The sequence below is a fragment of the Scyliorhinus canicula genome, chromosome 6 (genome assembly GCF_902713615.1).
Source record: "Scyliorhinus canicula chromosome 6, sScyCan1.1, whole genome shotgun sequence".
NCBI lineage: Eukaryota > Metazoa > Chordata > Chondrichthyes > Carcharhiniformes > Scyliorhinidae > Scyliorhinus > Scyliorhinus canicula.
Window position 1 is genome coordinate 86920704 of NC_052151.1, and position 27308 is coordinate 86948011.

At 47.2% G+C, this 27308-nt stretch overlaps 1 protein-coding gene across 1 annotated transcript in view; it reads right to left on the reverse strand.

Moving 5' to 3' along the window:
- Positions 1-234: 234 nt before the first annotated feature.
- nt5dc1 (5'-nucleotidase domain containing 1) overlaps positions 235-27308 on the reverse strand; it is a 641953-nt gene continuing 614879 nt past the window's right edge. The window contains exon 12 of the mRNA XM_038799640.1: positions 235-2076. Within this exon, the coding sequence (XP_038655568.1) occupies positions 1955-2076 (122 nt within the window). The 3' untranslated portion in view covers positions 235-1954. The remainder of the gene's footprint in view (positions 2077-27308) is intronic.

Genomic DNA, 27308 nt, shown 5'->3' on the forward strand with positions numbered 1-27308 from the left:
GTGAGGCAGCAGTGCGAACCACAACACTACCGTGCGGCCCTGATCAGAGTGTTCCCATGGAGGTTGCCAGTAGCTGTCTCTCAAGCCTGTAGGTAAGTTCCCGCTTTTTGCTTGACCTTGCAAATGGACAGGACATTAGGTCTGAATGGAAACAAAATAGACCTGAGCTTTGAAACTATAAAACTGCACATTACAGCTGCAAAGACTTCTGAAGTATCCAGTAATGGAACACAATTTTTTTTTGTTGGTTTTTATTTTAATGTACAAAACCAAAGATGAAGCTGATGTTTACATATTATTGACTCACAGCCCACATCACTTTAACAAAGTATATCTGAATCCGAGTAGGATCTACAATATGTTGTTGAACATGTCCAGATTTATGTAGTTACTGAGAACTGAAGCAGAGTACAATATGTGCATCCAACAACCATAATAGGTCAACATTTTTCTACAAATACTATCATTCCAATTTAATCAACTGTTTATCAGATCTATTCACTAAATATTGAAAAATACTTCTATTAATGTCGAAAATCAACATTTGCAAACTTTTTTACGTTACACAATACCATTGTTTTGTGTTGATTTTGTTCCCTTTTAACACTACTGTCCCTTTCTCATGCCTGCAAGCTTGAAGATGCTATGACATAACTGATTACATATTTTCCCCAGTAGTTGCGTCGGGGAAATTCAACAATTAACACTCAATTGATTTTTGCTGCTTTAAAAGAGTTTTGTCACCTGCAGGATAGAATCAGCAAACAATTTTCCTGTCCCCAACATTATAGCTGTGCTTAACGTGAGATTTTTTTTGTTTTGCGTTGGTGTTGTTTATCTCTAACATACACAACAGTGTGGCAGGTTTTGAAATAGCCGTTCAACAGACTGATTCCTGGGATGGCAGGATTGTCGGTATGAAGAGAGATCGGGTCGAGTAGGCCTGTATTCACTGGATTTTAGGAGAGGATCTCATCGAGATGCATAAAATTCTGACAGGGCTGGACGCAAGGATGATGTTTTCCCTGGCCGGGGGACTCTAGAACAAGGGGTCACAGTTGCATGATACAGGGTAGGCCATTTAGGGTTGAGATATTTCTTCACTCAGAGGATGGTGAACTTGTGGAATTATCTACCACAGAAGGCCAAGTCATCAAAACTATTTCAGAAGGAAATAGATAGATTTCCAGACTCTAAAGACGTCAAGGGGTATGGGGAGAGCTCGGAAATATGATACTGAGAAAGAGGATCGACCATTATCATATTGAATGACCTACTCCTGCACCTTCTTTCTATGTTTCTGTGTAACCCAGCATTCAGCGACATAGCAATACATGGTTGATTCAACTTAATTGGCTCATTGCAATATGGCTCGGGGGCATCATTTCTAGGACATCAATTTAGTTCCAATGTATATAAATACAAGTAGACTTTAGAACTTTGCTTGTTCACGTCATGAAAAAACACATGGTAAACATTTTTTAAAATTTTAACAAACACATGATCAAATAAATCACATCAAGATACATCATTGCATTACTCGGGTCTGACTTTATTGTAACCAAACAATGCACAGTTCTCCTGAATTTTCTCTCTTTTGAAACAAAAAAAATAAAGGTTTGGCAATCATCCTTCTTTACGACGGTGCCCCTGTAATCAATGGAATGACGTTACTTCCACCAGTGTCACAATCAACAGGCCTGAACTATATTTAGACTGATTAATGCTACCTCTACAACCAATAACACTGAAGAGAGGAATTTTAAAAAAGTAAAGATATAACAGCTTTTTCAAAAATAAAACCATCAGTATAGCTGATTCTAAATGCACTTAAACAGTACAGAAACTTCTCTTACAGAGGTAACGCACAGTAGCCACACTAGAGACAAAACATGTGTTGCTTTGCAGAGGATCTTGCTTTTCTTCACAGGCTGAGGTAACAGCTCTTGCATGCTTATTCTTGTGTTATTGGTTCACTGGGTCTTGGAACAAGAGCTGCAGGAGGCCTTGGATAATAACCTGCGAACCTTGGTTTATCTGGACAAAACCTGGGGAATTTGTGGTCAAGTGGCAAGTCTGCGAAAAAAAGCAAAGTGACATTCTTAGGGAAAACTTGACAAGGTATCTTTTGTAGAATTGGTTCGTGTACACAAAGATGTGATGTGAGAACAACAGCAGAATGATCATGTCTATATCACACACGGAAATATACATTGAAACTCCAACCAGTACTTCCCGCTAATTTGCTGAAACTAAATGATGTTGCTGCAATTTAGCAAGATATCACTTGCACAGTTCAGATTCAATGGCCCACACGATCTTGCAGAGACCACATGAAATGAACTCACTTTACAAGTACTATCCGTTTAGGCAAATTTGACAAAATATCTGCTGAAACCATAAATGGGTAGCTTTCGAATCGGATTAGAAATTGCGAATAACACAGTACATTTTTTCATCATTTGCACCATGAAATAAAATCATCCTCTTTGTGTATACACAATTACCAAAGCAACATTATCAATAATGTTTTCCATGTATCACTGGCAACAGGGACATCTATAACTCACTTCTGTTAGATAACTAAGCGAAGTCAGACTGTGGTGAATAACAGGAAACTAGTCCTCATGCTTTACATATTGAGGAAACAAAGTACACGCTTGCTGGTTATGACTGAAAAGATTGTTAAAATACGATACTCTGATTTTATTGTCAATGGGTGGAGTTCTCCCATTTTAAGACGAAGTGCGGTGGGTGGGTGGTTCAGGTGGATCTGCCCAACTTGCCAGAATGGAGGGATCCCGCACCACATTCAACTGTTTGAGCCTCAATACTCATACAGGTGAGTTCCCCATCGACTCTCTAGGGGCCAACAGCTGATGTGTCCTCCTGCCCTCAGCTAATGTGTTTGAAATTCCCAGCGCCATATTTAGAGACCTGTCCTTCACACTCATATCATTCCCTTTATCCCACCTGTCTTCACCAGACCCTCTAACATGTCAGGAAGCCAGAAGCAAAAGGCTAGTAACCTCAAGAAGGCAGCAGAACAGAGGCCATATTTGGGAGAGCGGGCCCAACAGCATGCTCTCTATCCCAGAGATGGCTCAAAGAAGCACACGATCTGCATCTCTGGCCTGGGAGGCTGTTGCCCAGGAGGTCAGCATGGCTGTCACACACCCACAAAACACCATCAGCCAGGGTACGTTTCTCTCAGCTCCCTCCACTATTCAACTCTCAGCATGGCCTAATGTACTCAAAGCAGTTACTCTCTTCACTTATCTCACACATCCATTAGCAGGGGACACATATCAACATTCACTCTCTCAACAAAATCTCCACACCACCATCATCCCATCTGCCTTGTTGCTTACACTCCATTCTCTGTCCATTCTGGGTACGGTTCTCCACACACAAAGGACATGCCGTTTACCCAACCTCTGCTCCATCCCCTCTCAATACAACTTTACTTTTTGCCTCTATACAGGTCAAACTGGAACACAACAAGTGAGGGCAAGCCCAGACTGGAAGACGGACAGAGATCATCGGCATCACCAAGTTTGTGGAGACTGCTTGCGGAGCTTGCTGCTGAGGATCGGCATTGCTCCTGTGGTGATGCAGAGTTTGGTCACTTGAAACACCCTAGATCTTAGCTCCATCACTTCACCAAATTCTGAAATTCACAGCGTGTGCAACATGCTCTGAACTAGCTTCAGCTCCAGGACCATGAAGAGGGAAATTTGGGCATTTTTAAATATTAGATATTATATTGCGACCATTTTAAAACCTCTAGTTCCATTATTCACTGGAGAAGTTACAGAAGTTACACAGTTCTGACTGTGGAAAACAAGCTGCCAATTGTAATGTGCCGTGACAATATTCCTGCAATAGTACTAAAGGCTTGTGCTCCAGAATTTGCCACACCCCTAGCCAAGCTGTTCCAGTACAGCTACAACACTGGGATCTACCCGGCAATCTACACAAGAAATAGGACAAATCCAACCCAACCAATTACCGCTCTCTCCATTATCAGCAAATTTATGGAAGGAGTCATCAACAGTGTTATCATGCAGCACGTGCTCAGCAAAAACCTGCTCATGGACGCTCAGTCTGGGTTCCACCAGGGTCACTCAGTTCCTGACCTCATTACATCCTAGTCAAATATGGACAAAAGAGCTGAATGTTTTGGTTAGGTGAGAGTGACTGCCCTTGACAACAAGGCAGCATTTGACAGAGTATGGCATCAAGGAGCCCGAGCAAAACTGGAGTCAATAGGAATTGGGGGGAAAAGTCTCTGCAGATTGGAGTCATACCTGGTACAAAGGAAGGTGGTTGTGGAGATTGGAGGTCAAACATCTCAGCTCCAGGACACCCCTGCACGTGTTCCTCAGGGTAGTGCCCTAGGCCCAACCATCTCCAGCTGCTTCATCAATGACCTCCCTTCCATCATATGGTCAGAAGTGGGGATGTTTGCGGATGAACATGTTCAGAACCATTCGTGACTCCTCAGATAATGAAGCAGTCCATGTTCAAATGCAGCAAGACCTGGGCAATATCCAGGCTGGGGCTGACAAGTGGCAAGTTACATTCGCGCCACACAAGTGTCAGGCAATGACCATCTCCTACTAGAGAGGGTGTAACCATCGCCCCGTGGCATTCAATGGCAGTACCCTCACTGAATCCCCCACAATCAATATCCTGGGGGTTACCATTGATTCATTGAAACTGAACTGGTTTAGCCACATTAATATTGTGGTTGGACCATGGGATCTGGAAGCTACCTGGGTACGGATGGAGTCAAATCCTTGTAGGGTGCTGGGTTGAGGGCACTCGTGATGGCCTTTCTCCCGTTCTCACCAGTGAAATATTCACCAAATCCGATGGTTGACTCCACCCTGAAGATATGGAGACAATTTTGGCAACATTTAAAATTGGGAGCGGTATCGAGGCCGAGTCCGATCTGCGCTAATTATATGTTTGAACCTGTGAGGTTGGATGCCACGATCGGGAGGAGGGGGAAGTGAAGGGGTTGGAAGGAATGGGGGATATGCTCTTGGAGGGATGGCTTGCGAGTTTGGAGGAGTTGTCGGAGAAATGTGGGCTCTTGCGGTCTGACTTGTTCAGATTCCTGCACGTTTGCAACTTTGCAAAATGGATCTTTCCAATAGTTCCTGTGGCGCTGCCAACCTTGTTGATGGAGAGGGTTCTTTCGCTCGCAGGCTCGGAGGAGGGGAGTTCCACGGGTATCTATGGAAGGATTATGGCCGAAGACACAGTATCGGTGGAACGGGTTACGGTCAAGTGGAAGGAGGGGTTGTGGCTAGGGTAGATGTAGAGAATATAGTGTCGAATGAGGCCCTGTGTAGGGTGAACTCCACATCCTCTGTTCGAGGCTTGGCTTAATACAACTTAAAGTAGTGTATAGGGCTCATTTGTCTCAGTCTAGGATGAGTAGGTTTATTGCGGAAGTGGAGGGCAAGTGCGAACATTGTGGAAAGGGTCCGGTCAACCATATGCACATGTTCTGGTCGTGTTCTAAGCTCATGGGGTTCTAGGTCTCCTTCTTTAGCACCATGACGATGATTCTGAAAATTGAGCTTGAGCCCTGCCCCTTAATGGCCATATTTGGGGTGTCGGCCTCGCCTGAGCTGCAGACAGGAGTGGGTGCCGGTGTGCTGACCTTCGTTTCGCTGATTGCCCGGAGGTGAGTGCTGAGATCATTTTCTCCACCAGGTGCTTCAGTGTGGTTGGGAGATCAGATGGAGTTCCTATACCTCGAGAAAGTCAAGTACACCATGAGGAGAGTAATTGAGCAAGGGACCGCAAAGACGTTTGCATCACCTGTGCCACGACCGGAACCGACGACTGCTGGATGGACCACTGACCAATCTGCTCTACCATCTCCATCACCCTGACCCCAAACCAACAAAGGCAGAAGATACTCTGCCGCAGGAGACTCAATATTGCTGAACTCAAAGACCCTGAGAAGAAAGAGCTATGCAGTCAACTAGCTAGCCTGACGACCACCAATGAGCCAGAGCCGCAGAACGCCCAGAGCACCTGGTCCGCCTTAAAAGCTGCCATAGTCAGCACCTGTGAGGAGATGCTTGGGTTCTCAATCAGGAAACTCCAAGACTGCTTGGACGAGAACAATCAGGAGATCCAGGATCGATTTGACCACAAGCACAAGGTGTTTCTGAAGTGGTAGCTCCACCAAAACGTGAGTAAGAGGAAACAAGCCTACAGGCAAGTGACGGGGAACTTGTGACCTAAAGAACAGATGGCGGGTGGAAAGACCGCAGGAGACTCAGCAACTCGCCGACAACCATAATGTGCGTGGCTTCAACACCATCAAAACTATCTACGGTCTAAGTACCCAGGGGTTCATCTCACTGAGAGTCAAAAACTGAGGTGCTCATCAAAGCCAGAGAGGCAGTCAACGCCCCCTGGAGAGAGCACTTCGAGGACATCCTCAACCAATCACAGCCTTCGACACAAGCGTCCTTGACACCAACCCGCTACCTCACTGCAACCCCAGCTCACCGTGAGGTCAAAAAAACCATCCAACAGCTGAAGAACAACAAGGCCTCTGGGCACAGAAGGAATCCCCACAGAAATATTAAAATGCAGCAAAGAGGCACTCTTGACAAGAATCCACAACCTCATCACCCATGTCTGGAAGGAAGAGAGCATGCTGGATAATCTCAGATGCCTAAATAGTGAAAATCGTCAAGAAAGGGGACAGGTCTGACTGTGGAAATTACAGAGGGATTTCCCTACTCTCTACCATGGGAAAGATCACCTTGAGAATACTCCTCAACCATCTCCTCCAGTGGCTGAACAGCACCTCCCCGAGTTTCAGTGCAGCTTCCACCCATCAAGCAGCTCGATGGACATGATCTTCAGCACACGACAAATCCAGGAGCAGTGATGGGACAGCATCAATCTCTGTACATGGCCTTCTTCAATCTTGCAAAGGCCTTCAACTCTGTCGACCATGAGGGATTGTGGAGCACCCACTTAAAATTTAGCTGCCTGCAGAAATTTGTCAGAATTCTCCACCTGCTCCAAGATGACGTGCAAGCCGTGATTCTCACCAATGGAACCACCACACACCCAATACGTGTGCAAACTGGGGTCAAACAGGGCTACGTCATCGCACCAATGCTCTTCTCCATCTTCCTTGCAACAACACTCCAGCCCGTCACCCTGAAGCTTCCCGCTGGAGTGGAGCTAACCTACCGGACAAGCGGGAAACTGTTCAACCTCTGATGCCTCCAGACCAGAACCAAGACCACCCAACCCCTGTCATCGAGCTGCAGTACACAGACAACATCTGTGTGCACACAGAGGCCGAGCTACAAACCATCATCAACGCATCCACTAAGGCATATGAGAGAATGAGAAACATCCGGAAAACTAAGGTTATCTACCAGCCCGCTCCTGACACACAAAACTGCCCCCCAACCATCCAGTTCCATGACGAGCCCCTGGACAATGTGGATCATTTCCCCATACCTCGGAAGCCTCATCCCAATGCGAGCAGACATCGTTGATAAAATTCAACATCGATTCCAATGTGCCACTGCAGTCTTCGGACACCTGAGGAACAGAGTATTCGAAGAACGAGACCTCAAATCCAGCACTAAGCTCATTGTCTGCAGAGCAGCCGTGGTCCCCACCATCCTGTATGCATCCGAAACATGGACAATGTACAGCAAACACTTCAAATCCGTGGATAGATATCATCAACGCTGCCTCTGCAAAATCCTGCAAATCCACTGGCAGGATAGGTGTCACACACGACCAGCAACGATTGGTGGGCCACATTGCCCGCATGTACGACACAAGTGCACTACTCCGAGTTCCACAATGGCAAGCAAACACTAGGAGGGCAGAGGAAACGCTACAGGAACACTCTGAAAGTTTCCCTAAATAAATGCAACATCCCCATCGACATGTGGGAATTGCTTGCCTTAGAACGCACAAACTGGAGAAAAAGCATCTGCGAAGGCGGCACTCACCTTGAGCATCATAGGATGGAGCACGTGGAGGCCAAGTGTAAACAGCAGCAGGAGAGCGCAGAATCCAGACATCCCATTCACCCTCATCAAGCACCACCTACCAACCCTGAGGCAGAGTCTGTGGATCCAGGATTGGACTATTCAGCCACCGCAGAGCCCTCCGCCCCGGAGTGGGAGTAAGTCACCCGCGACACTGAGGAACTGCCCAAGAAAATAATTGAGGGGTTCTATCGAATATGGCAGCCATTTCAAAGAGCTGGTCACCGTTAGTTGCTAAAGGTGGAGCGGGGGAGGGGGTTGCTTTTTTTCAGTGAGGGTGGTTTGTGATTTGGGTAGGATGTGCTGCTTTGGTGTTCTGTATACAGTGGAAAACATTTGAATAAAAATATTTTTTTAAATCTGTAATATTCTTAAATTTCTGGTATCCCAATTTGGAATGCCAATGGACCTTGCTATAGCTTGTAATAAAGGACTAGTCGTTTTCTCCCAAGGGTCTTTGTCTGGCTTCTCGTGAGTGGAAGACTGAACTACACTAAGGTCGAATAGCTGAACTTTTCTCCACAATAGACTAAAACTGACCTGTTGTGTTTTGCAGACCATGGCCAGTTAGCCAGCCCAGCAGTTGTCCAATCGCTAGGAGCATGTCTGAGGATGAGGGAGCTCAGGAAGGATGATCACAGCACTCACCCACACCCTCCACCAGTACAGAGACATTCAAAGCTATGGGGCGTAATTCAGGATTACAACCAGAGTCACTTTGTGGGGAATATCTCAAATAGCATGTGCCCGCAATAGTCAAAGGCAGGAACAGCCCAGGCCTCCAACCTTTGGAGGGCAGCTGGAGACCAGCAATCCGCTCAGTCCCAGTCAGACGGTGAGCTTCTGTAAACAGCTACCAGCTCACTGGTGGAGATGCAAAGGAGGCAGTGAAACATCAGGCAGAGCTTCAACAGTCACTTGCCAGAGAGGATGATGGAGGAGTATTTCCGTGTTTGGATGATGTTGTGGCTCCGATATACGTGCGCCTCAAGGCCACTCCAAGGCTCAGGCCACCAGAGGATGCCCACCAAGGTCATCACAGGCATCAGGATGTAGCAGTCAGCAGGCTGGCTCTGCTCCTGCTGTGTCGGGGCTGCACCCAGGTGTGGTGGTAGGGTTAGGAAAGTTAAACAGTTTGGATGTCACCTCAGGGTCATGGGTACTCTATCACTTTTTGAAAACAATTCCATGTGAATGTTAAGGTCAGACGAAAATATTTTGGTTTGGACCTTTTCAATCCTCTTATTCGGAGGTACAATGTGCGGAATTCTCCGTACCCCGACACTGAAATCGAGAACAGCGATTGGGCGGAGAATGGGTGCCGGAATCGGGGCAGGTGCCAGTTTGACGGCGGTTTGCGAAGCTCCGTCCCCTCAAAATCAGGGTCATTGCAGTGGCATCAGCGGCCCACCCGCGATGCACCACCTCCGATGGGCCGAGTTCCTAATGGTGCGGGTCACGTGTGGTCCCAGCGGTCGTGAGCCTGGCGTGCTAGATGCGGACAGTGTCCAGCTCGCCACACTTGGCCAAAATCGGTGCCACTGGCCATGTGCTGGTTGGGGGGGGGGGGGGGGGGGGGGGGGGGGGGGGCTGTGGGGGAGGGGTGGGCGGGTACGCGGTCGAGCACAGCCGGTGCCATGTTTTCCGGCGCGACCAGTGTGTAGGCATGCACGGCTGCAGCTGGTCAGCCCTGCGCAAGCGCGGCCTGGGATCGGCGATTCTCCGGCCGTTCTCTGTGCAATCCACGGCTGTTTCATGCGGCGCTGGTGCGCACCCCTCACCGGTCCCAGAATCGGTGAGGGGTTCGCGCCAATTCTCCCGTCGTGAAACGCCATGGGTCTTCTGGTGTCATCAGCACTTAGCCGCAGGAACGGAGAAGCCTGCCCAATGTCTCTCACACTCAAGTGTCCCCTTTTAAGATGAACATTCATGTGACCTCGTGTATTGTCAGAGAGATGTGTGTAATTCTTTATGTGGAGTGTTCGATGGGTGAGTTCTCAATTTCTAGTCCACAAGAGGTAGCAATGGCTGAGGGGGGCTCATCAGATATGTGATTCTGCTGATCCTGGTTTCCTAACTGCTAGTGTCCCAAACAAGGACATGCACTTTGGGATGAGGCTCCTAAGCTGGTTTGCAGACTTACATGGCATGCAAAACTTTCCCCCTAGACTCACATCACTGTTCTTCCTTGCTGGACTTTAAGTTGACAGAGTGAGCGCATTACCAGGACGCCGATGACCACAGCTAAGATCTGACCCTAGTTAGACATAAGCAATAAAGGCCCTAGTGTGCATGTTGGTCCCATCCTCTGAGTGATGTTTCTGCTATTACTTCGAATGTCCCGCAGCACAGTGCTGTCCAGACAAGACTCTGGTGGGTGGAACTGGGGAACTTGAGGGGGTGGGAGGAGAAGGAGGAGAAGACCCCTGTGTTTCCCAACTCTAGGGGCTGTACTGATCCGAGTTGGCGACACGAAGGGTCCCATGGGTCCAGCAGCACATGCTATCCATGACGACCAGCTCAGCATGGAGGTGGAGGGCAGGAATCTGTCTGCTTCGGGAGGCTGGGGCACAGAGCATGAGGAGCAGCACAGCACTGTGGCAGGATAGCTTTGTATGTTGCACTAACTTCAAAGCCACTGGTGAACAGGGGGTCGTTCTGTGCACGCAGCCGGGTTTAACACCGACACAATTTCCCGCTAGCGTGATGGAAGATTGGAAGGCCTGACGGGGTTCCGGCAGGCAGCCGGAGCATTCATGAGATGCAAATGAATGCAAATGCTATTTGTGCCACCTGCCAGTTGGAAGACCGACACTCCTTGAACCCACCCTGCCCATTGACAGAATTGCAACAGGATTTTACGTTGATGGGTTTCCGTCTTTTTGGCTCTCGCCAGATTCACTGCACTCGCCCACCAGCAAACCGCCACGGGCGGGTTTGGAGAATTCGCCCATTGATTTGACAGTAAACATCAAGCAAAACTACACAGTACAAATCTGAATTACTTATGTGGATGAAAGCTTTGGTTTAAATGAGGTATTGCTGGATTGGATATTTTAATTAAGTAAATTGTTAGGGTCACAATATCTAAACTGTCATTGAAGACATTTGAGGAATTTAGGTTTAAGTGCAGCTGTTCTTAAAACGTTCTAAGCACACATAAAAGGAATTGGCTGGGGAAAACATTTGTGACCAATATTCAAATATATTTGGCATTGGTTTTCTTCATATCAGTGGAGAACTGCCAATGTCTTATAGCGTGAGGAGGATACACATCCAAGTTGGAATTGAAAAACACTGTACGTCACTGTTTCACAAACGCAAAATGGTGTTATTTTGCTGCAAAATTATCACTGAAATTCTGAGGTGGCTAACTTGCTTATTACTAACACAACTATGTTGTTAAGTAAAAAAAACATTAAATTGAGATATTTGAAATTCCTCAGTTGAAAATTTTTTGTCCCCTCATTTTAAGCACTCCCCCCCCCCCCCCCACCCTCCCTCCCACTAACCATCTCCCACCACTCTTAAGCACAAAAGGCTTCCAGTAGTGCTTTTTGAATTGTTCAGTTAAAATTATTGGACAGTTAGAATTTATCTTGCCTTAAAACAAAAATGGTTTTGAACTGACTGGAATATCCTTACAAAAAATATACTCAGCGGGTGGGTTGCGAGGCGAGAGCAGAGAGTGGGGAGATGAAGATATGGGGGGAAATGTGGAAGATGGGCTGTGCAAGTAAGGGAGTGGGGTGGGAGAGCTCTCACTAAGGCAGATTTCTCCTTATGTGAGAAATTAAGGAACTGAAAAAAAAATTACCCAAGTTGTTTTACCTTCATAATGCTTGCTCTGCAGTCCTGTGGGTAACAGCACCTCAAGAACAAATCTGGTGTTTTTGATTAATAAGGTAATAAGGGATATGGGGAGAAGGCAGAAGAATGGAGATGAGGAATATATCAGCCATGATCGAATGGCGGAGCAGACTCGATGGGCTGAATGACCTGATTCTGCTCCTATATCTTATATGGTTTATTCTTATTTTTTTTAAATGATGATATTATTGGTGATGCCCCACAATGCTCCACCCAAAGCCACAATCAAAAGGCCAGAACCATATTCATGTTCAGACCTCATTTAAATTTTAACTGTGAACTCTGGTATCAATGGGAGGTTGAGTTGGAATAGGGAATGGGTCCTGGGAGGAAGCGGAGATTGGGCAGCGGTAGGTCAGATGATGTTTGTGGACTTAGCAGGAGTATCAACACTCTGCTTGGTGCTCCAAAAACCTTTAAAAGAAGCAAATGCATGTCTTTGCTGCATGACCCTCAGTAGTTTCTGAAAAAAAAAATCTTCTCAGCACTTGCCACCATTTTCCTCAAGAACCTTGGTTTGCATACTTAGACAGTCTCCCACAGATCTTGGCTGGGGGTTTTGGCCATCCATTTAGTGGTTTGGCTAAAATTTCAATTAACCCGAACCCCAATGTCCACGGTAGGTTCTCCTCTGCTCCTCACCATTTTATTCAGGCAAAAATTGTGCAGTCAGTTGTAAATCCTTCCATCTCACCACCAGCAGGAGATAAATTTTAGAAATAACTCTACCATTTAAAATGTTAACTGATATTTAACAATGGGAAATCCCATTGTCTTATTCCAAACAAATAATTGGTTAAATTGCTGAACAGATGTCATCGTATCCATATATTGTGCAAATCAAAAAAAGTTACACTTTCAGTGGAAAAGAAACGCAAGGTGGCAGATCCAATTTTGGCACAATGATTTCCAGAGATTAAAGAAAACTTGGCTGCAATCTTTGGTAAGCATCAGGGATGACGTCTTCAAGGAGCCATTTGTTCTCAACCTTTCAGTTGAGACAACAGCATTCACATTTAGTCTGCGACTCTCTCACATCTCCTCTAATACCTTAGTTCCATCTATAAATGGTTATAGAAATTCCGTAAATGAACAATTTTACGACATCCTTTTGTATATTTGCAAATAATTTGAAACCAATTTGACTGTGTGATCCTACGAATCACTTCATATTTACAATTAATCACGATAGATTGTTCACATTGCCAAATTAACATTTAAATTAAGGATGATGAGATCTAAATTCATGCCAGAAAAGGAAGTACAACTTTCTTAGTTGAGGATTGTAATCTCCTGCTCCACTTCACAAGTAAATCCAAGCCACATTTTTTTTGTTGCTTTCTTTTACCAGTAAGTGAGGAAAATGTAAAGTCAAGTTGAGATGTAATTTCCTGTAATTCATAATGGTACCCAAAGGGCTGAATATGTCCACCCCACCCGCCGCAGGAACGCCACGTGCAAAACGCAGACCTCGGGCGGGATTCTCCGGTCGCCCGGACAGAGAATCCTGCCCAAATCCTCAAATTAGAACAACAGGCCTATATTTTAATATTACACATCCCAGTGCGTTACTATCCCTCACTGTCTCACACAGTGTTTTAACTGAAAACCCTGAGGATGATACATCTGTAATCGGCTCGGCGGTGAATTCAGAAATCCAAAGAAAAAAAGAGAGGGTGGAGGGAGAGAAAATACAAAGAGCAGAAAAGAGTTGAAAGGAAGAAAAGATCCGACAACAAGTGTCCAGATGCAACAAAGACTCATCTGGCCATTAAAGAAATTCTTTGTAACTGTCATCTAGGCGGAGACCTGGAATAATATGAATCCTGCCGCAGATCCTGAACCACAACAAATCCACCTGGAATTTGGTCAAAAGAAAGAGGTGGCTCTAAATGCTCAATGAATACAACCATATAGCACAGAATGGATGTCACTCTGCCCATCATGCCTGTGCCACTCTCCACAAATGTTGCCTGCTAAGTATTTCCAGCAGACTCCTGTTTTTATTTCAGATTTCCAGCATCTGCAGTATTTTATTTTCGCAACAATATTAGACTAAGATGTGATCTGACCACAGCACAGTCCACAGGGATTTGAACTCATATGAGTTGGCAATATACCAAGCATATTTTCCGATTTGTTTCTACTCCACCAATGAGATGCATGCTGTGCACCCGATTTTCATTTCTAAATGCACCATACTTTGCATGTGTCACTATTCAGCCAAGTATAAAGCCTTCTGTGCTTGCTTTAGAAGATCTTGTTCACCTCACACAAGTTCACAAATTTCAATAGTTTGGTGTTTATACTTAGTGGAACTAGGAAGCCAAAGGTTCTCCTGACACAACCCAAACAATAACTCCCTCCATTTAACCTTCCCGTTAATACTTTCTGCTTCATTCCCTTTAGCCAAGATTTAATCCATCATCATGCCTGGATACTCATTCACTTGAGTCTGTGAACAGGTCTCTATAACACTACACTTTTGTTGTATTTCTTTGTCGCCGCAATGAGAAAAGGTATGGAAGTCTCCACACTCTGGATTCTTGTAAAACAGGATGAGAAGTTTATAAAGGGTGTCGCTCAGACAATCAAAATGGTGATCTGCATCACGATGCAGAATGCATTCTCAGGTACATCACACCCTTCCCTCTTTACTTCATTAGCGCAACGACAACAATGAACAGTTACACAACAGATCTCCTGATATGTAATTTCTGGACATATGTACAATTCAATAAGACAGTCTCTATGATGGACAGCGTTTTTTGGGAGAATTTGGGTTTCTTGAGCTCAGCGATTTGCAACCTCAGAAGTGTCCTTGTTCATTTCTATAAATAGTAGTTCTTGAGTAGTTATTTCAGCATCTGTCACTATAGGCATTGAAAATTCCTCAGAAACAGAATCTGAACTTGTCACTCTCTCTGGTCTCTGATCCAAGGTATCGCTCTCCAGGTCTTCTCAAGGTAGAACCTCTTGAGAAGTTTCTGTAAACTCACTTTGTGCAGCAAGTAACTGATCACATGAAATCACCAAACTCTTTCATCATGTCTATACGGTGTATGATATTGGTATGATATGGGCTGGTTTAGCAACTGGGCTAAATTGCTGGCTTTGAAAACAGACCAAGGCAGGCCAGCAGCACGGTTCAATTCCCGTACCAGCCTCCCCGAACAGGCGCCGGAATGTGGCGACTAGGGGCTTTTCACAGTAACTTCATTTGAAGCCTACTTGTGACAATAAGCCATTTTCATTTCATCTCATTTCATTCTGTCTTTGCTCGGATCAAAGCTGGTACTCATTTCTCATTTGCTAGCACTGTCTAATAAAAATATACAACTGCAAAACAACCTTTAATCAAGACCTTGGATTAAGATCATTCCTTAAGAGACAGTGGCAAAAATCCTATAGATTGTAGGAATTATTTTACACATACATACGATGTAGAATAGGGAAAGAAAATTGAAATACACAGAAAAGTACAGTCACAAATCCTCCACGTTCCTTCACTCTTCCCCAGTGTCCTCGTGTCATCCCCTACCCAGCCCTACACAAACACTCCAGCTTGGGAAAGGAAAAAAAACAAGTTAGTGCAAAAGGATGAGATGGGGAGGGGTTGAGAGGCAAGGGGCAGAATGGTTGGCAGCAAGGTGGGATGGGAAAATATGCAGTTGGGAAAGGCACATTGAATTACAATGAAATGAGGAAAGTGACCTGGACCAGGAGGTTGTATCTTTTGCATGCATATTTCTTCAATCTCCTCAAAGGTAGATTGAGTGAACTCTCAGTGAAACAAATCCAGACATTAATCTCTTAGCTGCCAAATTTCACAGCACATACCTGTTTATGAACTTGCCACTCAAATCCACACAGATAATTAATTTTGTCAGAATTATCTTCATCCATGTAAAATTACTTTCATTCATGGGATGTGGACCTTGCTGGCTAAGCCAGCCTTTATTGCTCATCCCGAATTACTCTTTGAAGGTGATTGTGAGTTCCCTCCTTGAACCATTGCAGTCCCTGTAAGTACACCCACAGTGCTATTAATTAGGGAGGGAGCTCCAGGCTTTTGATTCAGTGACAGTGAAGGAAAGGCAATATATTTCCAGGTCATGATGTTGAGTGGCTTGGAGGGGAACTTCCAAGTGGTGATGTTCCCATGTGCTGCCACCCTTGTTCTTCTCGATAGTAGTGATCATGAGTTTGGAAGGTGGTGTCTGTGGAGGCTTGGTGAATTCCTGCAGTGATCATGTAGATGGTACATACTTCTGTCACTGTGTGTCGGTGGTGGGGGGTATGAATGTTTGTGGCTGGGGTGTCAATCAAACGGGCTTCTTTGTCCTGAATTGTGTCAAGCTTTTTGAGTGCTGTTGGAGCTGCACTCTTCCAGGCAAGTGGAGAGTATTCATCAACACTCCTGACGTGTGCAGGGGCTTTTCACAGTAACTTCATACTTGTGACAATAAAAGATTATTATTATTAGATGGTGGACAGGCTTTGAGGAGTTGGGAGGTGAGTTGCTCTTGCTTCTCAGGTCTATTCAAGTTAGGTTTTTAGTCCTGGCATAACTATTCCCTCAGTAAACCTCTCCACCTCTCTTTACTCCCTTAAGACATACCTCAAAGGTTACATTTGCTGTCAATGTTGTGCATTAAAAAAAATAAATTTAGAGTACCCATATATTTTTTTCTAATTAAGGGGTAATTTAGTGTGACCAATCCACCGACCCTGCACATATTTGGGTTGAGGGTGCAAGACCTATGCAGACACGGGGAGAACGTGCAAACTCCACACAGACAGTGACCCGGGATCGAATCCGGGTCATCAGCGTAGTGAGGCACCAGTGCTAACTCCTGCGCCACTGTGCCACCCTGAATGCCGTGCATGCGCAGTTGAATTGTTTTACTTAGTTATGTCATTGAGGGGCCTGTTGCATGCAGCGACCTGGACCAAAGTTGGTGCTTCTCAATCATCACAGCTGGGTAGCTAAGCCTCGCAATGAGCGGTTCATTAAAATTTCTTCCTTTTTGACTCGTCGGGCTCAAGTTGTAATATTAACAGCTTCACACTTTCAAATTCAAAGATTCAGGTTACAAGTGAGCTTCAGAAACCAGCCCCACCCCCCCACACCAGTCTAAGTTTTCAATGTTCCAGTCGTCAAAAGGCGAAAGCTTGTAAAGCGCTGAAAAAATGTTTGTAAGCGGACGGGCACTCCTTTAAATCTCTGTATAGATGACCCATATCAACTGGCACACTCGCCAGGAAATTATGAATTTTGAAATTCGCACATGCTTGCTCTTTGTGCCGTCATCACGCATGTGCAGCTCTGTACAAGCCTTAAGTGCACAGAAGTCTGCACAAGCATAGAGCCATAAGGATAGACTGGGTGCAGTGGACTGATATTGCAAGACTCCCTCGCATGCACAGACTGCCATCTTGCATTATGTACAGACTGCCATCTTGCGTTGGCAGGAGACACAGTGTTGCTTAAACCAAGCTTTTGTCCATGTGCCTTAAAAGATTGCCGTCCGTTATTTAGTGTTTGCTTTCTGACACTTCTGTGAAATGTCTGATGATATATCATGTTAAAGGCAATATAGATATAAGCTGTTCTTGTTTTGATGTACACTAACTTTTCAGCTGGTGTACAGACAACTATATGAAGAATTTTATACCAAGTTTTTTTCTGAGGCAGCACCTCCAACTTCCTGCCACCCCATCCTGGAAGCTGTGTATCCTTACAGCCCAAATTCAGAGAATCATATATAATCACACGGAAGGAGCAATTATGGCCCAGAGTGTCTAGGATTGCAAATTATCACCCTGCGTCAGTTACTTTATTTGAACAATCCATCAAAAAGCACCAAATTAAGAAAGCATAAAATGTGTCACAGTGTGAACAGTTCTGTTATTATTAAAGAAATATCTGAGAAATTGCTAATGTTTCATTAGTGAATACCATATGGAAAACAGATTAATTTTGACTGCACTACCATAAGCACACTAAAAATCTCCTCTAACATAGATCCGCTTTTATAACTGTTTAATATGAGTTTATTCATGGCTTGAGGCACTAAAAGCAGCAAGGTATTCAAAGATTTATTATATAAAAAATTGCAGAAATTACTGGGTTTCTCTCCTGCATTCATCTCATAATTTGTCAAGATTGATTTCACCTTGTAAATGCCATACTGCATCATAGACAGTACTGAATGCTTAAAATACTACTGCAGTCTGGATTTAGTTACCCAGTACTGTATTCCACTCAAGCATTGTTGGAAACCTCATACTTTCAGACTAAGGTTTCAGTCTTCCTCACGAAATACCGAACATTTAGACACACCAGTCTAAGTTTTCAATGTTCCAGTCGTCAAAAGGCGAAAGCTTGTAAAGCGCTGAAAAAATGTTTGTAAGCGGACGGGCACTCCTTTAAATCTCTGTATAGATGACCCATATCAACTGGCACACTCGCCAGGAAATTATGAATTTTGAAATTCGCACATGCTTGCTCTTTGTGCCGTCATCACGCATGTGCAGCTCTGTACAAGCCTTAAGTGCACAGAAGTCTGCACAAGCATAGAGCCATAAGGATAGACTGGGTGCAGTGGACTGATATTGCAAGACTCCCTCGCATGCACAGACTGCCATCTTGCATTATGTACAGACTGCCATCTTGCGTTGGCAGGAGACACAGTGTTGCTTAAACCAAGCTTTTGTCCATGTGCCTTAAAAGATTGCCGTCCGTTATTTAGTGTTTGCTTTCTGACACTTCTGTGAAATGTCTGATGATATATCATGTTAAAGGCAATATAGATATAAGCTGTTCTTGTTTTGATGTACACTAACTTTTCAGCTGGTGTACAGACAACTATATGAAGAATTTTATACCAAGTTTTTTTCTGAGGCAGCACCTCCAACTTCCTGCCACCCCATCCTGGAAGCTGTGTATCCTTACAGCCCAAATTCAGAGAATCATATATAATCACACGGAAGGAGCAATTATGGCCCAGAGTGTCTAGGATTGCAAATTATCACCCTGCGTCAGTTACTTTATTTGAACAATCCATCAAAAAGCACCAAATTAAGAAAGCATAAAATGTGTCACAGTGTGAACAGTTCTGTTATTATTAAAGAAATATCTGAGAAATTGCTAATGTTTCATTAGTGAATACCATATGGAAAACAGATTAATTTTGACTGCACTACCATAAGCACACTAAAAATCTCCTCTAACATAGATCCGCTTTTATAACTGTTTAATATGAGTTTATTCATGGCTTGAGGCACTAAAAGCAGCAAGGTATTCAAAGATTTATTATATAAAAAATTGCAGAAATTACTGGGTTTCTCTCCTGCATTCATCTCATAATTTGTCAAGATTGATTTCACCTTGTAAATGCCATACTGCATCATAGACAGTACTGAATGCTTAAAATACTACTGCAGTCTGGATTTAGTTACCCAGTACTGTATTCCACTCAAGCATTGTTGGAAACCTCATACTTTCAGACTAAGGTTTCAGTCTTCCTCACGAAATACCGAACATTTAGACACTAAGTTTTAAAAATGAATGGATGGATTGCAAAAAAGAATTACCACAAAAACATGCTCAAACATTAAAACAGCACCATTTCTACTATTTGTGTTACATTTACTACTTAAACCAAATTTCACAAACTATAACCAATCTGAATGCTGCAAGGTTATTCAGGTCTGAATACAGAGACAGCCTTCAGATCTGTAGCTACGAGGCTCACGGTCCCGAAACATTCATTTAAAACAAATAATTAAGCTGTACAATACTAATCAATTACACTAAAGGCAAGCTCTCTGATTCATGCAGTAATGTTTCACAAAATGTCTGCATACAATTAGAATCATAGGGCGCGATTCTTCGGAAAGATTTCGAAATGTGGTACCGAGCGGGAATTGCCGCAAGCTTCCAGGCGCTCGGCCCAGTGAGGCCGGCAACGCGATTCAATGTTCAGTGGTCCACTGAACGAGACCTCACAGGCTTCTCGCCGCAAATGATGGCTCGCCAGCTGATTCGCTGGGACCGCAGTCGCCAATCCCCACTAAGGAAGTCGAGCAGCAATTAAGCAGCACCTGCTCAGCCAACCCCAGCCAACTCGCAACAATTGCACCAAGAAGACCAGCCCCAAGATTCGGGGACACTAACCTGGGGAGGCTTCCGGACACGGTTGAGGCCAGGAGGGATGACCTGTTCCCCCGAGGGTCCCTGAGGGTGAGTCCCAAAGCAGCCAGTGCTGCCTGGGACAAGGTGGCGGCAGCTGGCACCTTGGGGAGTGTGACCAGGAGGTCTGGCCTCCAGTGCCGGAAAAAGGTCAACGACCTGCACAAGTGAGTAGACATCAAGCCCTCCCCGTCAAGGGAGCATCCACCTCCCCCAACCCTCCATCCCCCCCTCCCCGTTCACCCATCCCTCCACACTCCTTTCAACCCCGTTCACCCCAAGCCTCCCTGCACACCTCTTCCACCATTGTGAGCCATACATGTGGCTAAGATGCCTCCTCTGTGTTTCCACAGGAAAAGCGCTCCCACATTCGGGGGGAAGAGGGCCCAGACTGGCGGTGGGGTGCCAGACTTGAGAATCCTCACCTGCTTCGAGGAGTGGGCCCTGGAGGCGGCCGAGGACAGGGCGGTCACCCACGGTGAGGCTGGTGAACGCCACAGGATTTGAGGAACCACTGGGCTCCACCCAGAGGACATGTTAAATGTAAGTTGTTATTGCCTTACTGAACATAGAACATAGAACAGTACAGCACAGAACAGGCCCTTCGGCCCTCGATGTTGTGCCGAGGAATGATCACCCTACTCAAACCCACGTATCCACCCTATACCCGTAACCCAACAACCCCCCCCTAACCTTACTTTTTAGGACACTACGGGCAATTTAGCATGGCCAATCCACCTAACCCGCACATCTTTGGACTGTGGGAGGAAACCGGAGCACCTGGAGGAAACCCACGCACACACGGGGAGGACGTGCAGACTCCGCACAGACAGTGACCCAGCCGGGAATCGAACCTGGGACCCTGGAGCTGTGAAGCATTTATGCTAACCACCATGCTACCGTGCTGACCCATCCGTCCCACTGACCACACGTCCATTCCCCTGCAGGTCCTCCAGCCGACAAAATCAGCCCATCCCAGGCGACACCCGCTCCTGACTCACAGGAGACCACCTCGGAGGAGAACTCCGAGGACATAACCGTTATAGTCGCGGCACAGCTGTCATCCCCACCCTCCACCAGCGCAGATACATGAGGTGGATACCTCAGTGGGAAATGTTAATGGTCAGGGGCACAATATGGTGAGCACCACACTGCTATTGATGTACATCAGGGGCAGAAAGCCCCAGGCGAGACAGCGGTTGGAGGGCTGCTGGGTCCCAGCCTGATGCCGAGCCTGTAGTAGAGTTACCTGGAGCTGATGGAGATGTTAGGGAGCAGCCAGTACATTCAGAGGGAGATGTTAGATGTTAGCATCACTCCAAGAGAGTCTTAGCTGATTAGAGGAGCCCCAGAGTCTATGGCCGCAGAAGATGGTGCTGGTAATGAGTGGCACCGAGGCAAACACTGCTAGGGTGGCGACCACAGTGGAGAGTCTGGTGCATGATGTTGGCACCGTTAGTGAAGGTGTCCAAGGCGTTGCTTAGTCGGTGACGGCCATGGCTGAGGGTCTCGGCAGTATGCTTGCCTGACTGGGAGATGTCACTCAGTAACAGGCTGACCTTGATGAGGTTCTGCGGGACAGGCCCCGCTCTCAGATGGCATGGCTGAGACGCTGCAGGTCTTGTCCCAATCGCAGGTGGGCATTGCCGAGGTGCTGCAGTTCCCCCGAGTTCCAACCCTTTGATTAGGCTGCTTCTCGGGGTCAGCATACAGGGCAAGGCAGCACGGCTGTGCATCTGCCGTCGACAAGTGAGCTGGGGCACTCCGGCCCCAGGTGATGCCTGCCAGGGGTATCAAAGGCCTAGGGACGAGGTCGGCAGCTGGCAGCCTCCACCTCAGATGTGCATCCGGGGAGACACCGAGACGTAGTGGCAGAGCTAGGAGGGCAAAGCACATTGAGAATCACTGAACCATTGTGCAGGGGGGGGGGGGGGGGGGGGGGGGGAGAGTGAGGGTAGGTAGGGGGATGTGGAGGGCGGACGTTGGGAGGGTGGTGGAGCAGCATCGTCAGGAGAGTGGGGAACGTGTATAGAACATTAAACACCTTTGTGCACAACCAGTAGGAGGCCTCTGTCACTTTCTTTCGCAATGCATCACCGCTTGCAGGGGATGGGTGTGAGCGAGCACTCAGCAGAGTCAGAATTTGGCATAAAATGAGCACCAGTGCTCAGCTCTTTGCGGGTCATCATCACCCCCCTGCCCTCGACAGTGCTGACACAGTCCCAGCATCCTGGAGTGATACCCTGGAGGTGGTTAAGCTTATGATGATGTACCTGGCCACACGTCCTGGTGAAGTGAAGCTGGTGAGTATGAGGACCTCCCTGACCCTCCGGGCTTGCTGGACTCTCACCGCTGCCACCTGTTTCTGCAACCTCTGGCTGGGCCTCAGGTTCTTCCGGGCCTTGTCGTCCGTCCTCCTCCTACCACATGTTCCTCATCGCCAACCTCCAGCATGTAACCTCTCTGCTGTGTGAAATTATGGAGGGCACAGCAGACCACCACAGAGCAAGCGACCCTCTAGACCGTGTACCGGAGTGCACCTCTGGAGCGGTTGAGGCATCAGAACTGCATCTTGAAGAGTTCGGTGCACCACTCAATCACAGCTTGGGTGGCCAAATAGGCCTCGATGTACCATGTCTCTGCTTCGGTCTCCGGCCTCAGCAGATACCCCTTATTCCCCAAGAGCCAGCCGCCCATCCTGGGGTGCACCTCAAAAAGGCCGGGAATGACCGACTGCCTCAGGATGTAGCTGTCGTACAGACTCCCCGGGAAGCGGGCACACATGTGCATTATCTTCATATGGATGTTGAGGAAGTGGAAACCCTTTTGGTTAACATAGGGCACCCCCAGATGGCCCGGTAAGTGCAAGGCCACATGTGTGGCATCTATTACCCCCTGGACCTGAGGCATCCCGGTGTTGGCGGAGAAACTTGCTGCCTGTGCATCTTGTTCGACTTGATCCATGTCAAAGTAGATGTAGTCTTCTGCCCAAACATCTAGGGTATTCGTGACCTGTCGGATGCACCTGTGGGCTGTGGCCTGTGAGATACCACACACGTCCCCGCTCGAGCCCTGCAATGATCCAGAGGTATAAAAGTTCAGGGCTGCGGTGAACTTGTCGGCCATCGGGAGTGGGTGGCCTCCTTCTCCACATCATGCCAAGTCCGTGAGGAAATGGCACAGGTGTTGCACCGTCTCCTTGTTGAGACGCGCTGTCCATCATCTGCTCGAATAACCATCGACACTGGGCCGTCGCAGGACTCTCCCTCTGGGTCCCTCCCTGGCCTGATGGATCCTCATGGTGTGGGGCAGGGCCCTGCACATGGTACACCGCCTCAAGTATCTGGAAACGCCACTGCCGCAGCCTTCCCTGGCTTCTGGCCGCACGCATAGCACCAGCACCACTAGGGCACCTCCTGCGTCCAACATACCTGTCATAGCGTTCAATATTTATAAAGGATTGGGAAAGAGTGTTCGACTGACAACAGCTGTGGCTCCCACCCGGGACCCTCCATTCCTTCATTGATCCCCCCCTCCCCCAACCTGGAATGCCCCTGCCCACGCACTCCGGCCGCAGCGGGCCTCCCCTCACAGGGCTCCAGACCCTGTACCCCGGACACCCACTCACGTCAACTGGACCAGGTGCTGGCCCCCTCCCCGCGGCACTCACCCACTCTCCGGCCTTGGACATGTCCCTCAGAACTGTGCCCCATCCCCTTGGTGTTCGGATGTTGCGTGTGCAGTGTTGCCTCCTTCTGAACTGTAGGGATTCTATGAGTCTATGGCACGACCTTCCAGCCTCGTTACGCTCTCGCTCAAGCGAAACTAGGGTGGTGAATAGTGGAAGAGGCCAAAAATGTGAACCGCGCCAGGTGCCAAACAGCTTGCAATACAACCGGCCAATGTTCAGGTACTCTGTCCAGGTATCACGGTCTGATTGGGATTCTCGGCAATAACTGCCACATGCTACATGGCCCGCTCACCCACGGGGATCCACTTGGGATGTGATCAAAGATATATATCAAATTTGAAGATAATTTTAAACACCTTCTTAAAGACTGATTTCCGTGCCGAGACAGGCCCCGAGGAGAAAGTAGCATTTAATCAGATTTTGCTTTTAGCAGGAACATGTTGACTTTTCTGACTGAATCCAAAACCACAATGCGTGTGAGAATTGAATGCATGTGTGTACATGTCAAACTTGAAAACAACAAAAGCTCAGAGTACAGTGGGATGTGAACTGAAGCTGCAGGCATGGTTGGCACATAAAAGTGCAACTTGCTACAAAACCAAATATATAAATGACTGAAAGAGGATGTGAGGATTGAAGGTGTGAAATTGATTTTATCTTGCCCTACACTTACCACCCCTCCCCAACCTCCCCTCTACAATCTTTTCATGTTTGACACTTTGTTCATTTTTCAGCACTTCTTCCCTTTTAAGCCAAAACGAATTTCTTTTTAGGTGGCTTCAATGTTAAAATAAAAGTAGAGGCATGAACATCAATGCAACTTTGCAGGTAAAAATCAAATAAATAGGCTGATGCACCGCACTTCAATTGAAAAAGATAGTGGAAGCTCAGAAAAAGGGAGGCAGCTTGGGAAATAGGGAGAGTGGTTGATGGGGATGGGAACTTAGTTGGGAACTCAGAGGGGCTGAGCAAGACCTTTCGGGACTTTTATAGTATGCTGTATAGATCGGAACCCCCTGGGGGGGCCGGAGGGGATGAGGCACTTTTTGGATGGGCTGACTTTCCCCAAGGTGGATGGGGAGCTGGTAGAAGGGCTGGGTGCCCCGGTCGGGCTGGAGGAGATAATGGAGGGCTTGAAGGCCATGCAGTCGAGGAAGGCCCCTGGACCGGCCGAGCTCTATAAAAAGTTCTCCGGGATATTGGGGCCAGTGCTGTTGCAAGTCTTTAATGAGGCTAAGGAAAGAGGAGTTCTACCCCAGACAATGTCACAGGCCATGATTTCGCTCATTTTGAAAAGGGACAAGGACCCGCAGCTGTGTGGTTCTTATAGGCCAATATCCTTGTTAAACGAGGATGCCAAGCTCACGGCCAAGATTCTGGACTCTAGGATTGAGGAGTGTCTACCGGACATTATAGGAGAAGACCAGACAGGGTTTGTTAAGGGCAGGCAGCTGGGGGCCAATGTTAGAAGACTGCTCAATGTGATTATGATGCCCCCGGGAGGTAGGGAATGGAAGTGGTGGTTGCGATGGATGTGGAAAAAGCGTTTGACCGGGCCAAGTGGGATTACTTATAGGAGATGCTGGAGCGGTTCGGGTTTGGGAAGGGCTCTGTTGACTGGGTTAGGCTGATGTACCGGGCGCTGGTAGCTAGTGTACGGCCAAATAGGATGACGTCGGAATATTTCAGATTACACCGGGGGACGAGACAGGGATGTCCCTCTCCCCACTGCTGTTTGCGCTGGCGATAGAGCCGCTGGCGATTGCTCGGAGGACCTCAAGAGGCTAGAAGGGGCTGGTCCGGGGGGAGTGGAACACAGTCTCGTATGCGGATGACTTGCTGCTGTATGCCTCTGACCCAATGGAGGGGATGGCGGAAATTATGGGAATCCGAGGGGAATTCGGCCGGTTTTCGGGTTACAAGCTCAATATGGGGAAGAGCGAGCTGTTTGTGGTGCAGGCAAAGGGTTAGGAGAGGCGATTAGGGGAACTACCGTTCGGAGTGCTGGAGGACAGTCTTAGATACTTGGGTATTGGCGAGGGATTGGGATAGGCTACACAAATTGAACCTGGCCCGGTTCGTGGACCAGATGAAGGAGGATTTCCGGAGATGGGACGCGCTCCCGCTGTCCCTGGCGGGTAGGGTTCAGTCGTTTAAAATGATGGTCCTCCTGAGTTTCTCTTCCTTTTCCAGTGCCTCCCCATTTTCATCCTTTTTCAAGGGGATTAATAAGATTATTGTGGGCTTTGTGTGTGTGTGTGTGTGTGGGGAGGGGTGGGTGAAGCCCCTGCTGGTGAAGAGGGCAATGCTGGAACGGAACCGGGAGATGGCGGGCTGGCGCTGCCGAATTTCAGTAATTACTACTGTGCTGCCAATATAGCCATGGTGAGGAGGTGGCTGTGTGTGTGTGTGTGTGTGTGTGTGTGTGTGTGTGGGGAAGAGCTGACGTGGGTGCGCATGGAGGTGGCCTCGTGTAAGGGCACAAGTTTAGGGGCACTGGTGACGGTGCACCTGCCGTTCCCGTTGGCGCGTTACTCCACCAGTCCGGTGGTGGTGGCGACCCCGTGAATCTGGGGGCAGTAGAGGAGACATGTGGGGGCAGAGGGGGCATCGGTGTGGTCCCCAATCTGCGATAACCATAGGTTTGCCCCGGGGAGGATGGATGGGAGGTTCCGAATATGGCGGAGAGCGGGAATAGAGAGGATGGGGGACTTGTTCACAGAAGGAAGCCTCCCGAGTATGAGGGCGCCGGAGGAGAAGTTTGCGTTGGCTGGAGGGAATGATCTCCGTTATTTACAAGTGTGGGACCTTTTGCGGAGGCAGGTGCCAACCTTCCCTCTCCTGCAGTTAAGGGGGATTCAGGATAGGGTGGTTTCTAGAGGAGGGATAGGGGATATATATATATATAAAGAACTTATGGGGTTGGAGGAGACGCAGACCGTGGAGCTGAAACTTAAGTGGGAGGAGGAGCTGGGGGGGTGAGATGAAGGAGGGTCTGTGGGCGGATGCGCTAGGAAGGGTCAATGCCACCTAAACATGTGCGAGGCTCAGCCTGATTCAGTTTAAGGCTGTTCACCGAGCTCACCATTCGTCGACTTTCTCGCAGAGAATTAAGCGTCAGCAGAAGGGAAGGGGGGGGGGGGGGGGGGTTAGGTTTGTGTCGCATAGGGTGTAAGTAATGGCAGGACCTGTGGGAGGGAGTGGCGGATTTTGCACTATGTACATATTTTTGTCTTTTCTTGTTATTTATATTGTGGATTTTGTTGCTGTTAAACTGCCAAAGAAAATACCTCAATAAAACGTTTATTAAAAAAAAGATAGAGGAACATACAACATACACGACTATCATTCGCGCTATTTTCCAGACCATTGACTCTGTAAAAAATGATTACACACCGCACTCGGAAAGGTAAATTGCACAAAAATGTGAGGCTTGAAATGAATAGACCAGTAAAAATGTGGTCTAGAGATGTGGAGGTCAACTGCTGAG